The sequence below is a fragment of the Leucoraja erinacea genome, chromosome 28 (assembly GCF_028641065.1).
Source record: "Leucoraja erinacea ecotype New England chromosome 28, Leri_hhj_1, whole genome shotgun sequence".
Taxonomy (NCBI): Eukaryota; Metazoa; Chordata; class Chondrichthyes; order Rajiformes; family Rajidae; genus Leucoraja; species Leucoraja erinaceus.
This window is the reverse complement of record NC_073404.1, coordinates 1,416,704-1,433,914: the sequence shown is the minus strand read 5'-3', so window position 1 is coordinate 1,433,914 and position 17,211 is coordinate 1,416,704. Positions and strand designations below refer to the sequence as shown.

General features: G+C 44.1%; 1 protein-coding gene across 11 annotated transcripts in view; it reads left to right on the top strand.

Annotated features, from left to right (window-relative positions):
• cux1b (cut-like homeobox 1b) overlaps positions 1 to 17,211 on the top strand; it is a 445,030-nt gene that overhangs the window by 153,538 nt on the left and 274,281 nt on the right. For all 11 annotated transcript variants that reach the window (XM_055657468.1, XM_055657469.1, XM_055657460.1 and 8 more), the window contains exons 4-6: positions 8,279 to 8,357; positions 12,831 to 12,968; positions 16,665 to 16,788. In XM_055657468.1, the coding sequence (XP_055513443.1) occupies positions 8,279 to 8,357; positions 12,831 to 12,968; positions 16,665 to 16,788 (341 nt within the window). The remainder of the gene's footprint in view (positions 1 to 8,278; positions 8,358 to 12,830; positions 12,969 to 16,664; positions 16,789 to 17,211) is intronic.

The window sequence follows — 17,211 nt, the reverse complement described above, 5'->3', positions numbered from 1 at the left end:
GAAGCAGCGTCGACGGCACGTGAGCTGCACACACATTCGCGTATTACGTGTACTGCGCATGAAAGGCACGGAGAATTATGCCTACCTAAAAGATCGATCTCTTAGATAGGCATGATTCTCCCGTGCCTTTACTATTTATATTTAATAATTATCACTTTATAAATTTAGTCAGGGTAGGCAGTGCCTACCTTGCCCACCCTGACGGCACGTGCCTGGTTTGTGCGATACATTGTGCGATGGTCTGTGTGTCCCTTTGGCCCACCTTGTCCATGTTGACCGAGTTAGCATACTAAGCTAGTCCATTTTGTCTGCATTTGGCCCATAGCCCTCACAACCCTTCTATCCATTTATCTGTCCAGATTTGAATTAAAAGTTGTCATTTTATCCACTTCGACAGCTACCCTTGGCTATTCATTCCCACTAATGGACTACCTTCTGAGTTGTTCCTGAGGATCCTCTTAAATCGCTCCACTCTCACCTTAAGCCTGGACCTACCGCAGTCAAACTATCAATGCCTCTCATGATCTTGTTTATCTCAATGATCACCTCAGCCTTTTCAGCCGGTCATTACCCACAGTAGGGGAATTAAGAACCAGAGGTCATAGGTTAAGGGGAGAGGGGAAAGATTTAATAGGAACCTGAGGAGCAGCTTTTTCGCATAGAGGTTGGTAGGTATATGGAACGAGCCGCCAGAGGAGGTAGTTGAGGCAGGTGCAATAACCATATTTAAAGGACATTTGGACAGATACATGGATAGGAAAGGTTTAGAGGGATCTGAGCCAAATGCGGGCAGGTGGGACCAGTGTGGATGGGACATCTTGGTCGGCATTAGCAAGTTGGGCCGAAGGGCCTGTTTCCACGCTGTATGTCTCTATCCGGATCTAAGATGTGAAGTAGGAAAGAACTGCAGGTGCTGGTTTAAATCGAAGGTAGACACAAAATGCTGGAGTAACTGAGCAGGACAGGCAGCATCTCAGGAGAGAAGAAGGGTGACATTTTGGGTCGAGACCCTTCTTCAGACTCTGCCTGTCCCACTGTGTTACTCCAGCATTTTGTGTCTTCCTCTAAGGTGTGAAGGGTGGAATATCGTGTAATCCTTACCTTTCATATCTTCCTACAAAATAGGCGACCACTCATCCCATCCAGTCTATGCTCATCTTCAGAGCAATATGTTTAAATTAAGTAAAAACACAAAGTACTGTAGTAACTTAGCAGATCAGGCATCATCTTTAGAGAACATGGAAACATTTATAAAGCTAGGACATGGTGCGTGATTCATAAGTGCAATTGGTCCCTGACCATATTTGCAAATTAATATGTGTAGGAAGGAACTGCAGATACTGGTTTAACCTGAAGATAGACACAAAAAGCTGGAGTAACTCAGCGGGTCAGGCAGCGTCTCTGGAGAAAAGGAATAAATCGAGACCCTTCTTCAGAATGAGAGTCAGGTGAAAGGGAAACAAGAGATATAGATGGTCATGTAGAGATACAGGACAAACTATTAAAATATATTACGGTGATGAAGGAAAGGGGGAGCCCAGAATGGTCCATTGAGTTTGTGGATCAGAACAGTGCCACGTCTTGGCATAAGAAGTCGTGAGAAGGATATAATTCAATGTAAGATCAGAGACAATTATTAACGAGGGCATCAAAGATATAACAGAGATGGTGAGCTGCTGTTGCAACATTTCTAGTACAATGATAATAATTCAGCTCCACTTCAAAGGCTGATGAATTAAAACTATAAAAGAGTGCCTGGAGTCAAGGACACACAGGCATGAGACATGCAAATGCTGAGACTTTATTAGGAACACAATAATGACCCTCTCAACACATCATGGTGCTTTCCCCTGCTCCCTGGAGTGGGAATATTAAATGGTGAAGTGCTGTTACCCCTGCCCTCCGCACAAAGTCACTTTGGCTATCCTGACCATAGTTTCCATCCCACCCCATGATGCTGCTAAGATGCACTGGATGAACTACACACTGCCACCAATAGCGGAATCAGAGGTTCATATGCACCTCCTCTAACCTCACCTGCTGTATCCATGTTCCCGATGTGTGCTCCTGTAGGTCTCGCCTGTACATCGGCCAGACCAAGCGTAAACTCGGCGACCATTTCGCTGAACACTTACGCTCGGTCTGTCAGGGCTCACCAGATCTCCCGGTTGCTAACCATTTTACTCCCCTTCCCATGACCACACTGACCTTTCCGTCCTGGGCCTCCTCCATTGCCAGAGTTGGGCCAGGTGTAACCTGGAGGAAAAGCACCTCATATTTCACTTGAGTAGCTTATAAGCCAGTGGTATGAATGTCAAATCTTCTAATTGATTGGGGACGATCAGCCATGATCACAATGAATGGCGGTGCTGACTCGAATGGCCGAATGGCCTCCTCCTGCACCTATTTTCTATGTTTCTATGTAACTGCTTGGGGTGCTTCAATAAAACAGTCGTTTAGTTTAGTTGAAAGATACAGTGCAGAAACAGGCCCTCCATCCCACCGACTCCACGCTGACCAGCGATCCCCGCACACTAACATTATCCTAAACACATTAGAAGTCAATTAACCTACAAACCCGTACATCCTTGGAGTGCGGGAGGAAACTGGAGCACCCGGAGAAAACTCATGCAGGTCACGGGGAGAAAATACAAACTGTACAGACAGCACCCATTTTCAGGGTCGAACCTGTGTCTCTGGGGCTGTAAGGCAGCAACTCTACCGCTGCACCAATGTGCTGCCCTTTCACAAAACCACGTTGAATTGCCAGATTGCCCGATTGAATGGCTCCAGAACAACAATCTTACTCTCAACATCAGCAGGACCAAGGAGGTGATTGTTGACTTTAGAAGGGGAGTCTGAGGATACACAAGCCTGTCTCATTGAAAGGTTGCTGGTGGAGAGAGTCAACACCTTGTATTTCTTGGATGTGGAAATCTCAGAAGATCGGCCCAGCATATAGATATAATCATCCAAAATGCAAGCTACTTATTTCTCTACTTTCTTCAAAGATTGAGGAGGTTCAATATGTTGATAAATACTCTTTTGAACTTTGAAATGTGTACGTTAGAGAGCATATTGACTGGTTGCATCACAGCCTGCTTTGACAACTCAACGCCCAGGAGTGAAAGAGTTTGCAAATAGTTGTGGCCACTGACCAGTCCATCATCAGCACTGACATAGAAACATAGAAAATAGGTGCAGGAGTAGGCCATTCGGCCCTTCGAGCCTGCACCGCCATTCAATATGATCATGGCTGACCATCCAACTCAGTATCCTGTTCCTGCCTTCTCTCCATACCCCCTGATCCCTTTAGCCACAAGGGCCATATCTAACTCCCTCTTAAATATAGCCAATGAACTGGCCTCAACTACCTTCTGCGGCAGAGAATTCCAGAGATTCACCACTCTCCGTGTGAAAAAAGTTTTCCTCATCTCGGTCCTAAAAGATTTCCCCTTTATCCTTAAACTGTGACCCCTTGTTCTGGACTTCCCCAACATCGGGAACAATCTTCCTGCATCTAGCCTGTCCAACCCCTTAAGAATTTTGTACATTTCTATAAGATCCCCCCTCAACCTTCTAAATTCTAGCGAGTACAAACCGAGTCTATCCAGTCTTTCTTCATATGAAAGTCCTGACATCCCAGGAATCAGTCTGGTGAACCTTCTCTGTACTCCCTCTATGGCAAGAATGTCTTTCCTCAGATTAGGAGACCAAAACTGTACGCAATACTCCAGGTGTGGTCTCACCAATACCCTGTACAACTGCAGTAGAACCTCCCTGCTCCTATACTCAAATCCTGACCTATACTGACCTTCCTATCATCAAAGGTAGCCGCTGCCGACATCATTAAAAACCCACACTACCCCGACCACGCTCACATTTTACTTCTAATATTGGGAAGAAAGTATGAGTCTGAAAACCAGGACCATCGGTTTGAGAACAGCTTCTTCCCATCAACCATTAGGCTCTTGAACACTAGACAACATTAACCCCAACAATGGACTACCTTTGCCTGCACTGAGGACTTTGGGCTTTTTTAGCTCCAGCATTTGGGGTCATTAATTTATTGAATTGTTGTTTATTATAAATGATCTATGTGTAGTATGTTTACAGGCCCGTTATGCTGTTGTAAATAAGAATGTCATTGTTCTGTTGTTGGTACCTAGACAATTAAACACTCTTCAGTCTCTTGACTATTAACTAATCCCTTGTGCTGATCCACGCTCTCAGTTGTTCCTTCTTATCCGTGAGGCTCCTTGCATTAATACAAATGCAGTTAATCCACCTGCCCTCTCATACTTCCCCTGATGTCTGTGTCTGCTCTTCCCACTGGACTTGCCTGTTCTATTTTCTACATATGAGTCAGCCTCTCCACCTGCTGCACCCTCATTTTAAGTCCCACTGCCCCCTGCTTCACTAGTATTAAACTCCCTTGAGTAACACTTGTAAATCTCCCAGCAAGGTTATCGGTCCCCCTTCAGTACAGGTGCGATCCATGCTTCCAACCCATCTTAATAAACAGTCAATTTCACATCCAGACTTTTGGCATCTTCATCCAAAACAGATAGAAAATTGTGAACGGTTGAGGCTCAAGGCTCAAGGTTCAAACCCTGTGACACACCACTATAGACTTAAGACCTCAGAGATACAGCCTATTAACCTACAAACCTGTACGTCTTTGGAGTGTGGAAGGAAACTGGAGCACCTGGAGAAAACCCGCATGGTCACCGGGAGAAGGTACAAACTCCGTACAGGCAGCACCCATGGACAGGATTGAATCTGAGTCTATGGCGCTGTAAGGTAGCAACTCTACCGCTGCACCACAGCCTGATCACCCGAATCTTTCTCAGTGCCCCTCTGTAATGGCTATAATAACAGTTTGTAAGATTCTCTCTATGGCAGATGTTGAGCTGGCTTGCAGGTTCCTCTGGCCGTTGCTTATTGAACAAAGGAGTTACGTTTCTAAATCTGGGGAATTTCAGAAAATTGAATGCAATGCATCATCTGTCTCACTGGCCACTCATTCTCCAGAGTTTCTCATTCCTTTCTTCCTTCCCTCCCATACAATTCCAGATTTAACGTTTCTGCAGGTCCTCCACTGATTTTCCAGCAACTGGTGGTCTGCTACCCCTTTTACTATCTTTCTACATTTCTAGTTAGCTTTCTCTATGTTTGCTCTATTTTTTCCACTCGTTAATGTATGTCATTTTTGCTGTTTTCATTTCTTCCTATCTTCTGATCTGCCAACTCTCTTTATACAACTTTATGCTTTCTATTGAAGTTTGATTTTAAGATAGTTCACCATGGTTGGTGAGTCCTTCCCTGGGAACCTTTGTGATGCTGGACAGTATAGTGGTTGTGCAGCACAGTGGCGCAGCTGGTGGAGCTGCTGCCTTACTGCACCACACACACAGGTTTTGTTGTGTGCTATCCAGTCTGCAGAAAGACTATGCATGATTCCAATCAAGCCGTCCACAGTGTATAGATGCAGGATAACTGGTATAATGTTCAGTGCAAGATAAAGTGCAGTAAGGTCAAATTAAAGATAGTTCAAAGCTTTCCAATAACAAAGATGTGTGTCAGGACCATTCTCTAGTTGTTGAGCGGATGGTTCAGTTGCCTGATAACAGCTGTAAAGAAACTATCATTGAAACCAGAGATATGCATTTTTGCACTTCTGTACCCGCTGTCTGATGGGAGAGGGGAGAAGAGAGAGTGTCCTGAGTGAGACTGGTCCCTGATTATGCTGGTGGCCTTGCCGAGGAAGGCAAGTTGGCCTTGTCAATGGAAGGCAAGTTGGAGTGCGTGATGGTCTGGACTGCGTCCACAACTCTGCCATTTCTTGCCTTCTTGGACAGGTCCCAGACCATGTTCTCAGACCAACACCCCAATTGGAGCAGGCTTTCTTCCACCAGTGAATGAATGATCACTTCAATATTGCACCAACTTATTCTGGAAAATACACACAAGTTAGTTATTAAGTGCTGCACATGGCGGTTGATGCACTTGTGATGGGTGTGAAGTATACAGTTCATGTTCTGATCTTAGTGTGTCATGGTGCATATAATCTTGACAGATGAGTTGTGAATGACAGACATTGTTGGCACATGGGAGATTGTGCATTGAACGGGATAGGACAGTGGTATGCCATTTGAAACTGCATCCGCTATATTTGAGACCATTGAATATCTTGCGATAAGTCATCTAGTATCTATAATACCAATACTAAAAACAAACCAATACGAATAGCAGATCCTTGTGGGATGACTTCTCTATTTACATCCACAGCTTTTTGCTGCCACTATCTTTGGGGGGTTGATTCTTGGCCTCGTTGTCCATCTATAGAGCACAATTTTCCTCTTGCTGCTTCAAGGCATCCATTGGAACATAGGAATGTGTGCTGCTACTCTGCATGTCTTACCAGTCAGATTGCCTCCAGGGCATATCCTTGGAGTCATACAGCAGGGAAACAAATCATTTGGCCCAACTCCCCCAAGCCAACAAGGATGTCCCATCTAAGCTAGTCCTATTTGCCCACGTTTGGCCCATATTGATTAGTGATTAGTACAGGTGTCAGAGGTTATGGGGAGAAGGCAGGAGAATGGGGTTAGAAGAGATAGATTAGCCATGATTGAATGGCAGAGTAAACTTGATGGGCCGAATGGTCCAATTCTACTCCTATCACTTATGACCCTATGACCTTATGATATTCCTCTAAACCTTTCCTATCCATGTACCTGTCCATATGCTTGTCCCTCTTTGGAAATATAAACTGAGGTTGTGGTAGAAGCGGCTACAATTACATTGTTTAAAAGATATTTTACAGATATGTTGATAGGAGTGGTTTAGAGATTTATAAGCATGACATGAGGGCAAATGGCGATTGCTTATGGAGGCACCTTGGGCGGCATGGATGAGTTGGGCTGAAGGGCCTTTTTCCGTGCTGCGTTATTCTATGAATCTTACATGTACTGCACACTTAGTTTTACAGGGTCTAATCCACTGACCGTATTGGTTCATGCTGAGGCAATCAGGTGTGCAACAGCTTCTTTACCTCGGGTTGCATGATATAAATATGCGATCGAGTAGGCAACTTGATGGTGGCCTGCTTTCACAAGGCAGAATTAGGCCATTTGACCCATCTAGTCCACTGCGCCATTCAATCATGGCTGATCTATCTTTCCCTCTCATTGGCCTGTCTTCTCCCATATTCCTGAACACCCTCACCAATCAAGAGCCTGTCATTCTCCGCTTTAAAAATACCCATTGACTTGGCCTCCACTGCGGTCTGTGGAGTCTTCTTTGGAATGTGTACTTGCAGTGTGCAGTGAATCCCTGATTCACAACGCACATTGTGAATCAGGGATTCTGTTATTGACATACTGTACACACAGGGAGAGAATAACTTTCAGAAGATAAACCAACTTCTTCTCTGAGATGATTGTGTGTGTAGTGATGTGAGCATGGTTGCAGCGGCTGTTTAAAGCGTGAACAAGTGGCTACAGGCCAGAATCATCACAGCATGAGCACCTGTTGGTTGTCCTCCTCCTTCAATGTTAATACAGTCAGCTCAAGCCACCTGTTATTTTGCGGCTGAAGTAATATTTATTTTTAGTTTCAGGCATGGGTGATTAAATTTTGTGCAATTATGAAAATAATAGCTGGAAAAATTGTGAATGTTGAGACTAAAAATGACGACAGTGGTGACGTAAGAACATCAGGAACAAAAGTAAATACATTGAGCTGCCTCTCAACACTGATAGAATTGAAGAACTATCCTTGATTGGACTTTGCTGGCGTCACCTTGTACTGAATGTTATTCCCTTATCATGCATCTATACACTGTAAATGCCTTGATTGTAATTATGTATTGTATTTCTGCTGACTAAATAGCACAAAAGCTTTTCACTGTACCTCGGTACACGTGACAATAAACTAAACTGGACTGAACTATCTTGCTACAGTAATAAATTTGTCACAATCATAAAAAAAGAGACCAGAATACAATTGCGGAGAGAGAAAAAAAGAAGGTAAAAAAGCTTTACGTCAATACTGGGGCGTGCTGAAGACTAGAGCTTTAAAGCAAGGAATACCAGAGGAAAAAGTGGAAGGAAAGATAATGACCAAGGGAAAAGCTCTGTTGGCCTTCGAGTGATGGGGTCATTTGGTTTTTTCATGCACAGTTGCTAAGACTTTGAAGTTTTGCCATTAAACAGGAATACCTGAAAAGAAGTGACTCTTCTATTGTAATAAGAATGTATTATTTATGTTTCAGATTGATGCACTAAGTAAAAGAAGCAAAGAAGCAGAGGCAGCCTTTTTGAATGTTTACAAAAGATTAATTGATGTTCCAGGTATGTTTCCAAAACTATGATGTGTGACTGTAGTACCTATGTATTTCCTCTTCCTTTCCCAGCTTTAGAAATGGTTTCTTTACATCCTTTGTTTTGGATGGGATTTGATTTCAGAATTTGCCCAGACAAAAATTTTGGTCATCTGAGCCATTTTCCACTGACAGTGACAGCAAGATGAAACATTACCCATTCACTATTATTAACTCTTAACTCGGATGGGCCTTGGAGTTTAAAAAGGCATTGTATGAGCAAAAGCAGCATACTTGGAGCAGGCCCTTTCCGTTGTAATTGTGTGTATGACCTCATTTGATCCTAATAGCGTAAATGCTCATGTAAAACCGTCCGACATTTTATACAAGCAAGATCAGGATGATTCATAAAATGTATACAAAATGCTCAGTGATTCCATCATTCTTTTAAAATTTACCAGGAAAACATTTTTAAAAAGTAAAAATGTAAACATTTGTACCTTGAAATTGTAAAGGCCAATGTCAACTCTCAGTGACTCCACTGTCAAAATGGTCTATGTGTCTCTTTTATAATTGTTTTATCTTATAAAGCAGTACAAGGGATTTTATATTTTACCTGGTTGATCAAAATACATCTCTTGATGCTCCTGAACACATCATCAGTGATGTAACCTGAGGTCATTGGGTCTTTCAACATCAGACACCCTCACCCAGGCGACCCAGCCGTGGTTGATCAGACCACGACTTGTGTTCAGGTGGCATTTGCTCCTCCCCATGGACCTTCTCTCCTGATCCAGAGCCATCTCGAGGCCTTCACCGCTGCCTCTGTGGTGTTTTTGATGGCCCTTTCTCCTCGCCACTCCATGGATGCCCAGTGCACTCAAGTATTGTAGAGCGATTGCCCTGCAAAACCTCTGCAGCCAACCTCGATGGGCACACTCCTTGCCTTCCAGCCCTGCTTGCGGCATCTATGACCAGCTCTTCATACTTGGCCATCTTCCTCTCGTGGGCCTCCTCCAAACGGCCCTCCCACGGCACTGTCAGTTCCAACAAGACGATGTTTTTGGTCGCCTCTGAGACCAGGAGTATATCTGGCCTCAGGGTGGTCGTGGCAATGTGCCGTGGGAACTTCAGCTGTTTCACCAGGTCTACGGAAAGCTGCTAGTCCTGCGCAGTAGCCAGGATTCCTGACTGATTCCTGGCTGCTGTGGTTCTTGGCAGCTGCACTCTGACCTTCACAAAGGTGATCATCTGGGTGGTGGGGCGTTCTCGTCTGCAGCTGCTGATTCCCATGCTGATGGCTTCTGCAATGGGTTTAAGAACCTGGTCATGACGCCATGTGTACCGGCCCTGCCCAAGAGCCTTTGGGCAGCAGCTCAGGATGTGTTCCAACGTCCCCTTGCCTGAGCATTGCGGGCAATCTGGAGATTCCGCTTTGCCCCAGATGAAGAGGTTCGATGGGCTGGGCAGGATATCATACACTGCCTGGACCAGGAACTTGATGTGCTGTGGTTCAGCCTGCCAGAGCTCAGTCCATGTGACTTTTCCTGCTCCCACCTTGTCCAGGCTCCCTGCTGCCTCAATCCAACTGCTCTGGTACACCTCTCCTCCTCCACCACTGCCCTCACTTCCTCCTGGACCAGCCTGCGCCTCTCCTTCCCCTCGGCCTTGTCAAACTGGGGAGTTGGGAAGATTCCCAGACCAGCTCTTCCCCGAGTCACTGCTCCCACCAGGACCCTGTGGCGTATCCGAGACTCCGAGCAGTACAAGGGATTTTATCTTTTGGATAGGCACATGGATATTCTGTAAATGGAGGGGATTCAGCATCTGCAGGTTATAGGTGTAGACAGAAGCAATTATTTTAACTTGGCATTATGTTCGGCACTGGCATTGTGGGTCAAAGGGTTGTTCCTGTGCTTTACTTTTCCATGTTTATTTAGATTAGTTTAGAGATACAGGGCGGGAACATGCCCTTTGGCCCATGGAGTCCGCATCGACCAGCACACTAACCCCATCCCACACACATGAGGGACAATTTATAATTTTACCGAAGCCAATCAACCTACAAACCTGTACATCTTTGTAATGTGGAAGGAAAGCGGAGCACCTGGAGGAAACCTGCGCAGGTCACAGGGAGAACGTACATACTCCATACAGACAGCACCTGTAGTTGGGACCGAACAAGGGTTTCTGGCTGTTAGACAACAACTCTACTGCTGTGCCACCATGGCACCCCTATCACAGAGCATTCGTTAGAAATGCATGCAATTCATGTAAACTCCACGCACAAAGCACATGGGTCCCTTGAACAGTGAGGAATCTTCCTCTTCTTCTAATAATGACTGTACCTCAAATATATACACGGAGATGCGCAGTCTCTTGCTTAGAGTAGGTGAATTGAGGACCACATGACATAGGTTTTATGTGAAGAGGAAAAGATTTAATAGGAATCTGAGGGGCAACTTTTTCACACAAAGGGTGATGCGTGTATGGAACAAGCTGCCAGAGGAGGTAGTTGAGACCGGGACTATCCCAACATTTAAGAAACAGACAGATAAGTGGATTGGACAGGTTTGGAGGAATATGGACCAAACGCAGGCAGGTGGGACTAGTGTAGCTGGGACATGTTGGCCGGTGTGGGCTAGTTGGGCTGAAGGGGCTGTTTCCACGCTGTATCACTCTATGACTCTATATGTGATTAACTGTAAAGTTATTTTCGTTGTTCTGAGTTTATCGAAGGTGTTGTATAAATTGTATTTTTTACAGTTAAAACATTGCCATTACAGTTTTCATTCTATCTTATTCTGGATTGTTTTATAATAATGATTCAAAACCCTATTTTTCCAAACAGTATTAACAGGAATCTCGGCGTTGAACTTTTAGTCGAGGTTACATTGTTCACCATGCGTGTACCCACAAGACGTTTATTTTCTACTTGTTTTCCACTCTCCAGTCTCTGTTCATTGGGGACCTTTCAGTAAATGAGGGGTTTTCATTGTAATAGCTCTCTTTGTAAGCCTTAACAAAGACTGAGATATGAAAAGCACCCAAATGCTGCGATGAATGTAAAATATTCTGTTGTAGGCATTTGTGTAATTGAATCTTGTCACTACAGCACTCCCAATAAATATATTTCTCTTTCCCTTTAAACGTAAATGCATCCAGGTTCTGGAAGCATTTCTTGTATTTTAAATAGCTCTTTGTAGTGACTAATGTTGTGGACTTGCCGTGTCATGATATTAATTGTTATTTGATTAACTGTGCTTAGAATTCCAGCCGTTGCTGATTAATGAGGCAGCTGGGTTAATTATGTATTAATTTAATTGCATTAGCCCCAAAACACCACCCCCAACAGATATACACACATCAGAAAATGTGATAACATTGAATGAATTATAGACAGAAACAAGAAATTCTCATAGAATCATAGATATTTACGGCACAGGTATTTATCCAACTTATACACATCGGCCAAAAGGTATTTTAGGTTACCTGTGTCCTCCCTCCCCCCCCAACCCTGTCATCTAGTTTCTTTCCCCTCCTCCATCCATTCATCTCCCAACCTTCCCCACTCTGGGTTCCCATTTTTCCCTCCCCACCGACCTACCCATTCCTTTTCGCCCACCATCCTTCCCTCTGTTCTACATTTCACTCTCATCTTCTTTCCTTATCAGATACCTTCCCTGTATCCTTTTGCTTTCCCTACTTCAGCTCCAATCTCTGTTATTATATCTGACTATCCGTGGAAATTATCTCTAATCGGACTTTATTGGACTTTATCTGGCACTAAATGTTGTACTCTTTATCCTTTATCTGTACGCTGTGGACGGCTTAATTGTAATCATGTCCACCACAATTTTTCAACACCTAGTGGTCTGGCACCACTTATAATCGGGTCAAAATTACAAGAGTGCACTTGAAATCTCCCCCCCTGGAAGCCCCCCCCCCCGAAATGTAGCGCCTAGACCAGGTAAGGTGGCCGATCCCGACCTCATCAAGACATTGTGCAATCGGCGTGTCAAATTTGCTGCCTGTGGCCGGTACCAGCAGATCCGTTCCCATAGCCGACTTCCACGAATGAATTTGCGGGCTGATATCTCGGCTCCTTGGCTACCTAGACGAACTGTTGCAGTACCGTTGGACTCCTTTTGGGGGCCATGGCCTCTGTTGGTCTGGCAAAGCGGATAATCCATAAAGACTCTGTAATCAAGGGTGGACCTGTATAGTCTTGTTTTTGACTGGGTACCATGCAACACTGTACCTCGGTTCAACTGACACTAAATTAAACTAAACAAAGATCTGAAAAATGTACCTGAGTGTTTCATTTATCTTTGTGTTTGAATTCAATGGTTGGTTGTACATGAGTTATCATCAAAGGCTTCCTCTGGCAGTGGAGAGATATGGAGGAATGTTGTGAATGTTAATGGATGAACTGTTTCCAGCATGTAAAGGGTTGGACTGTGCTTGCTATGAGGAATCTAACTGGTGATGTACTTGTTTACAGATCCCGTTCCAGCATTGGATCTAGGGCAACAACTCCAGCTCAAAGTCCAACGCATGCATGATATTGAAACAGAGAATCATAAGCTCCGGGAAACACTCGAGGAATACAATAAAGAGTTTGCAGAAGTCAAGAACCAGGGTAAGCTGGGAAATTATAACTGTAAACGACTACCCTTCAAAGCCGTATTCCTTTAATCCCATGGATGATGAGGAGAGATGGAGCAGAATGTGCCGATGCTCTAGATTCCAGATTGAGAGGTGATTTCACCGAAGCATGCAGTGTTTATAGGCATTGACCAGGGAGATGCAATTTTGGGCCCTATATCTGAGAAAGGATGTGCTGACGCTGGAGATGGTCCAAAGGAGGTTTACGAAAACGATCCCAGGAATGAGCGGATTAACATATGATGGGCGTTTGACGGCACGGGGCCTCTACTCACTGGAGTTTACAAGGATGAGTGGGGACTTCATTGAAACGTACTGAATAGTGAAAGACCTGGAGAGAGTGGATGTGGAGAGGCTGTTTCCACTAGTGAGAGAATCTAGGACCAGAAGGCAAGGCCTCAGAATTAAAGGACTTCCTTTAGGAAAGAGTTGAGGGATTTCATAATTCAGAGGGTGGTGAATCTGTGGGATTCATTGCCACAGAAGGCCGTGGAGGCCGTCATTGGATATTTTTACGGTAGAGATCAATAAATTCTTGATTAGCACAGGTGTTGGGTTATGGGGAGAAGGCAGGAGAATGGGGCCAGGAGGGAGGGATAGATCAGCCATGATTAAATGGCGGAGACTTGATCGGCTGAATGCCTTAATTCTGCTCCTATAACATATGAACATAAAATCCTGAACGTTGATGGGAAGAAACTTTCTTAAACCAGTATGTCACATTTCTCGGGCTTCTTGCCGATGCTAGCAGCGTGATGTGAGTGGCCAGTGTAGTGCAGTCTGATGATATTAGTTGCCTTTATGAGGCAGCACTTCTTGTACATCCGTTCAGCGGTGGGGAGGTTTGTACCTGCGATGGACTGGGCCGTGTCTACAGTCTCCTTTGTTGTTGGGCAGTCGAGTTACTGAACAAGACGGTAATGCACCAGTCTGTATGTTCTCTACCACAAACCTGTAGAAGTTATTCGGCGACATGCCGAATCTCCTCAAACTTCTGCGGAAGTTGATGAGGGGTTGATGAGCTTTCTTTGCGATTGACTTTTATGTGTTTACATTAATGTCCTCCTCACGCTTGATGGAATTGATAGAGGAAACAGAAGCGGGCTCTGTGAAGGTAATGGTGGTAAGAAGGCAGAGGACCTCAGAGAGAACAAAGGGAGCCGGCGGGGGGAGCCGCCGACAACGAAGGGGGACCTTTGGGACTCATGAATACTTTTGTAACTTTGTCCGTGTCCGACACATGGCGACTCTTTGCATTCTTTGGGCATTGTATGCAAAATAAAGGACTTCACTGTACGTAGGTACATGTGACAATAAAGTATTGTTGAACTGAATCATTGAGGTTTGTTTTCCAGGGTGATCCTAGAGAAAAGAATAATATTGACAGATCAAAACAAGGTTGGTTGGGCTGGTAGGGAAGACAAAGACCAAATCATTTGCCAATGTGTTCTGTTAACAACATGCATTTGTGTAGGTAGTGTGGAAGAATTTAGATTGGTTTTAATGGAACTTGGGCATAAGAGTTGAAAGGAGGCCTTGATTGACCAAATTAGTAGCTGCAGAAATATAATGGTGATTGGTAGGTCAATGGCTAGTGAGTAGGGATATTGAAAGTGCAGAAAGTGGATCAGAGAGATAGATCGTTTTTCTGGGGTGAACACAGAAGAATTGGGAATGAACTTGGAATGTATTCATCAGAGATCGCCTTATTTGTGTCTGAAACTTGGAACTAGTAGTTTTATTGTCACGTATACCAATGAAGGTACAGTGATATGTGAATTACCATACAAGCATACTAAAGAAAAAGCAACAAGACACAGAACTATGTGAAAGTTAACATAAACATCCACCACAGCGGATCCCCATATTCCTCACTGTGATGGAATGCAATAAAGTCGGCGTGATCGAAGCTCCCGTGTCGGGGCGGTTGAAGCTCCTGCGGCTTGGAGCTCCCGAAGTCGGCCTCTAACCAGAGACCATGGGCTCCACAATGTTAAAGTCGGCAAGCTCCCGCTGATGGAGCTCCCTAATTGTTCTCCAGCATGCGGCCTCGATGTTAGGCAGCATTCTAGTCAACTACCTCTGCTTCCTCTCCAAAGCCTCCTCATCCTTCTTGTAATGGGCGACCGGAATTGCACGCAATAATCCAAATGTGGCTTAACCAAAGTTTTATAAAGCTGTAACATGGCTTCCTGACGCTGGTACTTAGTTCCGACCGATGAAGTCAAGCATGCCATATGCCTTATGCCTTCTTGACTGCGGAAGCTGTGGATTTGGACCCAAATATCCCTCTGTACATCAATTCTGTTAAGGGTTCTGCCATTACCAGGCTTAACTCTCTAAGATGTAGTTGCATTTCTCTTCTTATTGGGATATACAATGATGGGGAAAGGAAAGCTCATTGATGGCTCAGTGTATTATATTTATCCCGTCAGTAATGAAGCCCGACAGATCAGGAAGGTGGGTTAATCTTGAAGTTTAGTTTAATGTGGAGATACAGCGTGGAAACAGGCCCTTCAGCCCACCGAGTCCATGTTGACCAGCAACCCCCATACATCAGCCCTATCCTACAAACTAGGGACAATTTATAATCTTTACTGAAATTAACCCACAAACCTGTACGTTTTTGGAGGGTGGGAGGAAACCAGAGCTTCCAGAGAAAATGCACGTGGTCACAGATAGAAAGTACAAACTTCAAGAGTCAATGGTGTTTTATTGTTATTTGTCCTGGATGGGACAATGAAATTCTAACTTGCTGTAGCATGACAGAATATGTGGCTATGTAAATAAGGTACATAACGGGGGAAGAGAAAAAAAATCAATAAATTACAAATATAGTGCAATAGTAATAGTCTTTTGCAGTTCAGAGCTCAGAGCTTATTCGTTGTTGTGTTTGACAGCCTAATGGCTGTAGACAGCATATAGACAGCAGCCATAGTCAGGATTGGACCTGGGTCTATGGCACTGTAAGGCGGCAACCCTACCGCCATGCCCCAGTCAACAGCTGTGAGACTGTACACCTGTTTGATGTTGTGATGTGTGCCCGTACTGCATCATTAGGGAGAAAAAGTACATGAGATGCTTGTAATAAACATGCATGGATATTCGGGAGTGCATATCCGCACATTTGTTGCAGGCACCTGCATGTACTCCACATCTTTAACATCAGTGTGATGCCCCTGAAGTTAAATAGCCCATCAGTGCTTGAAAGTGAATTTGACAAGGTGCCTGACATGTGAAAATGTATCACAGCAAGGATCCGGTGTATCAAGAGAAGAACTCTGTGAGGAGGAAGCAGAGATGAATGGACCGTATTGATTCGCTTTCTAATCCTAAATTTCCAAGTGGCTTCAGTTGTCTATTGTGAATAGAAGTTAATTTGAGCCTAGTCAATAGAGTGATATTATATTTTGATTGATTTTTTTCGAGTCATTTCAGTAAACCTAGTACACCATCTAAAGCAAAATCTATTGACCCCGCTACACCAAAACATTTGAAGTTCAATTTAACATTTAAGGAGCAATCGGTCTCCAAAGGGACTTGTACCAATTGATTATATGTCTGGATTGAAAAGTTACCGTTGAAATCACAGCGAGCATTCAGAGTACAGGAAGCCTCCTCTTGTAGAACAGAACAATAACAATGTAAACCCTTTGCCTTGCCCCTGCAGAGGTCACAATAAAGGCACTTAAAGAAAAAATCAAGGAGTATGAACAGACTTTGAGCAGCAGAGCAGAAATCCTCGCACTTGAAAAAGAACAGAAATTACAGAATGACTTCAGTGAAAAAGAAAGGTAAGTGAATGCATTATGTTTTGCATTTTATACTCGGTGTTCTTTGAAAGGCTGAAAATCCCCACTGACGAGCTCATGGGATTCTTATGTTACTCCTATTGGTTGTCTGCAGCAGGGTTGCTTTCCATTTGAGATTTGCAGTGTACGTTTCTTTGCTACTGTAACATCCCACTAATGAGGCTTGCTTAAAAACCTGATAAAATACATTAGCATCTGGATGTGACAGCTGAGTTCTTGCTTCATAGCAATCGAAGTTGATGCTTCATCCCGGGCAGCACAATTGTCAAATAAGTGAGTCGTTCTGTCAGTTTACTTCCCGTACTGCGCGCTTTCTCAGTTTCTTCATTATTATGTTTATCAAAGAGTTGCCGATATTTGTGTGTCTTGTAGATAAAAATACTATAGTGCAGTTCTTGTGGTGTT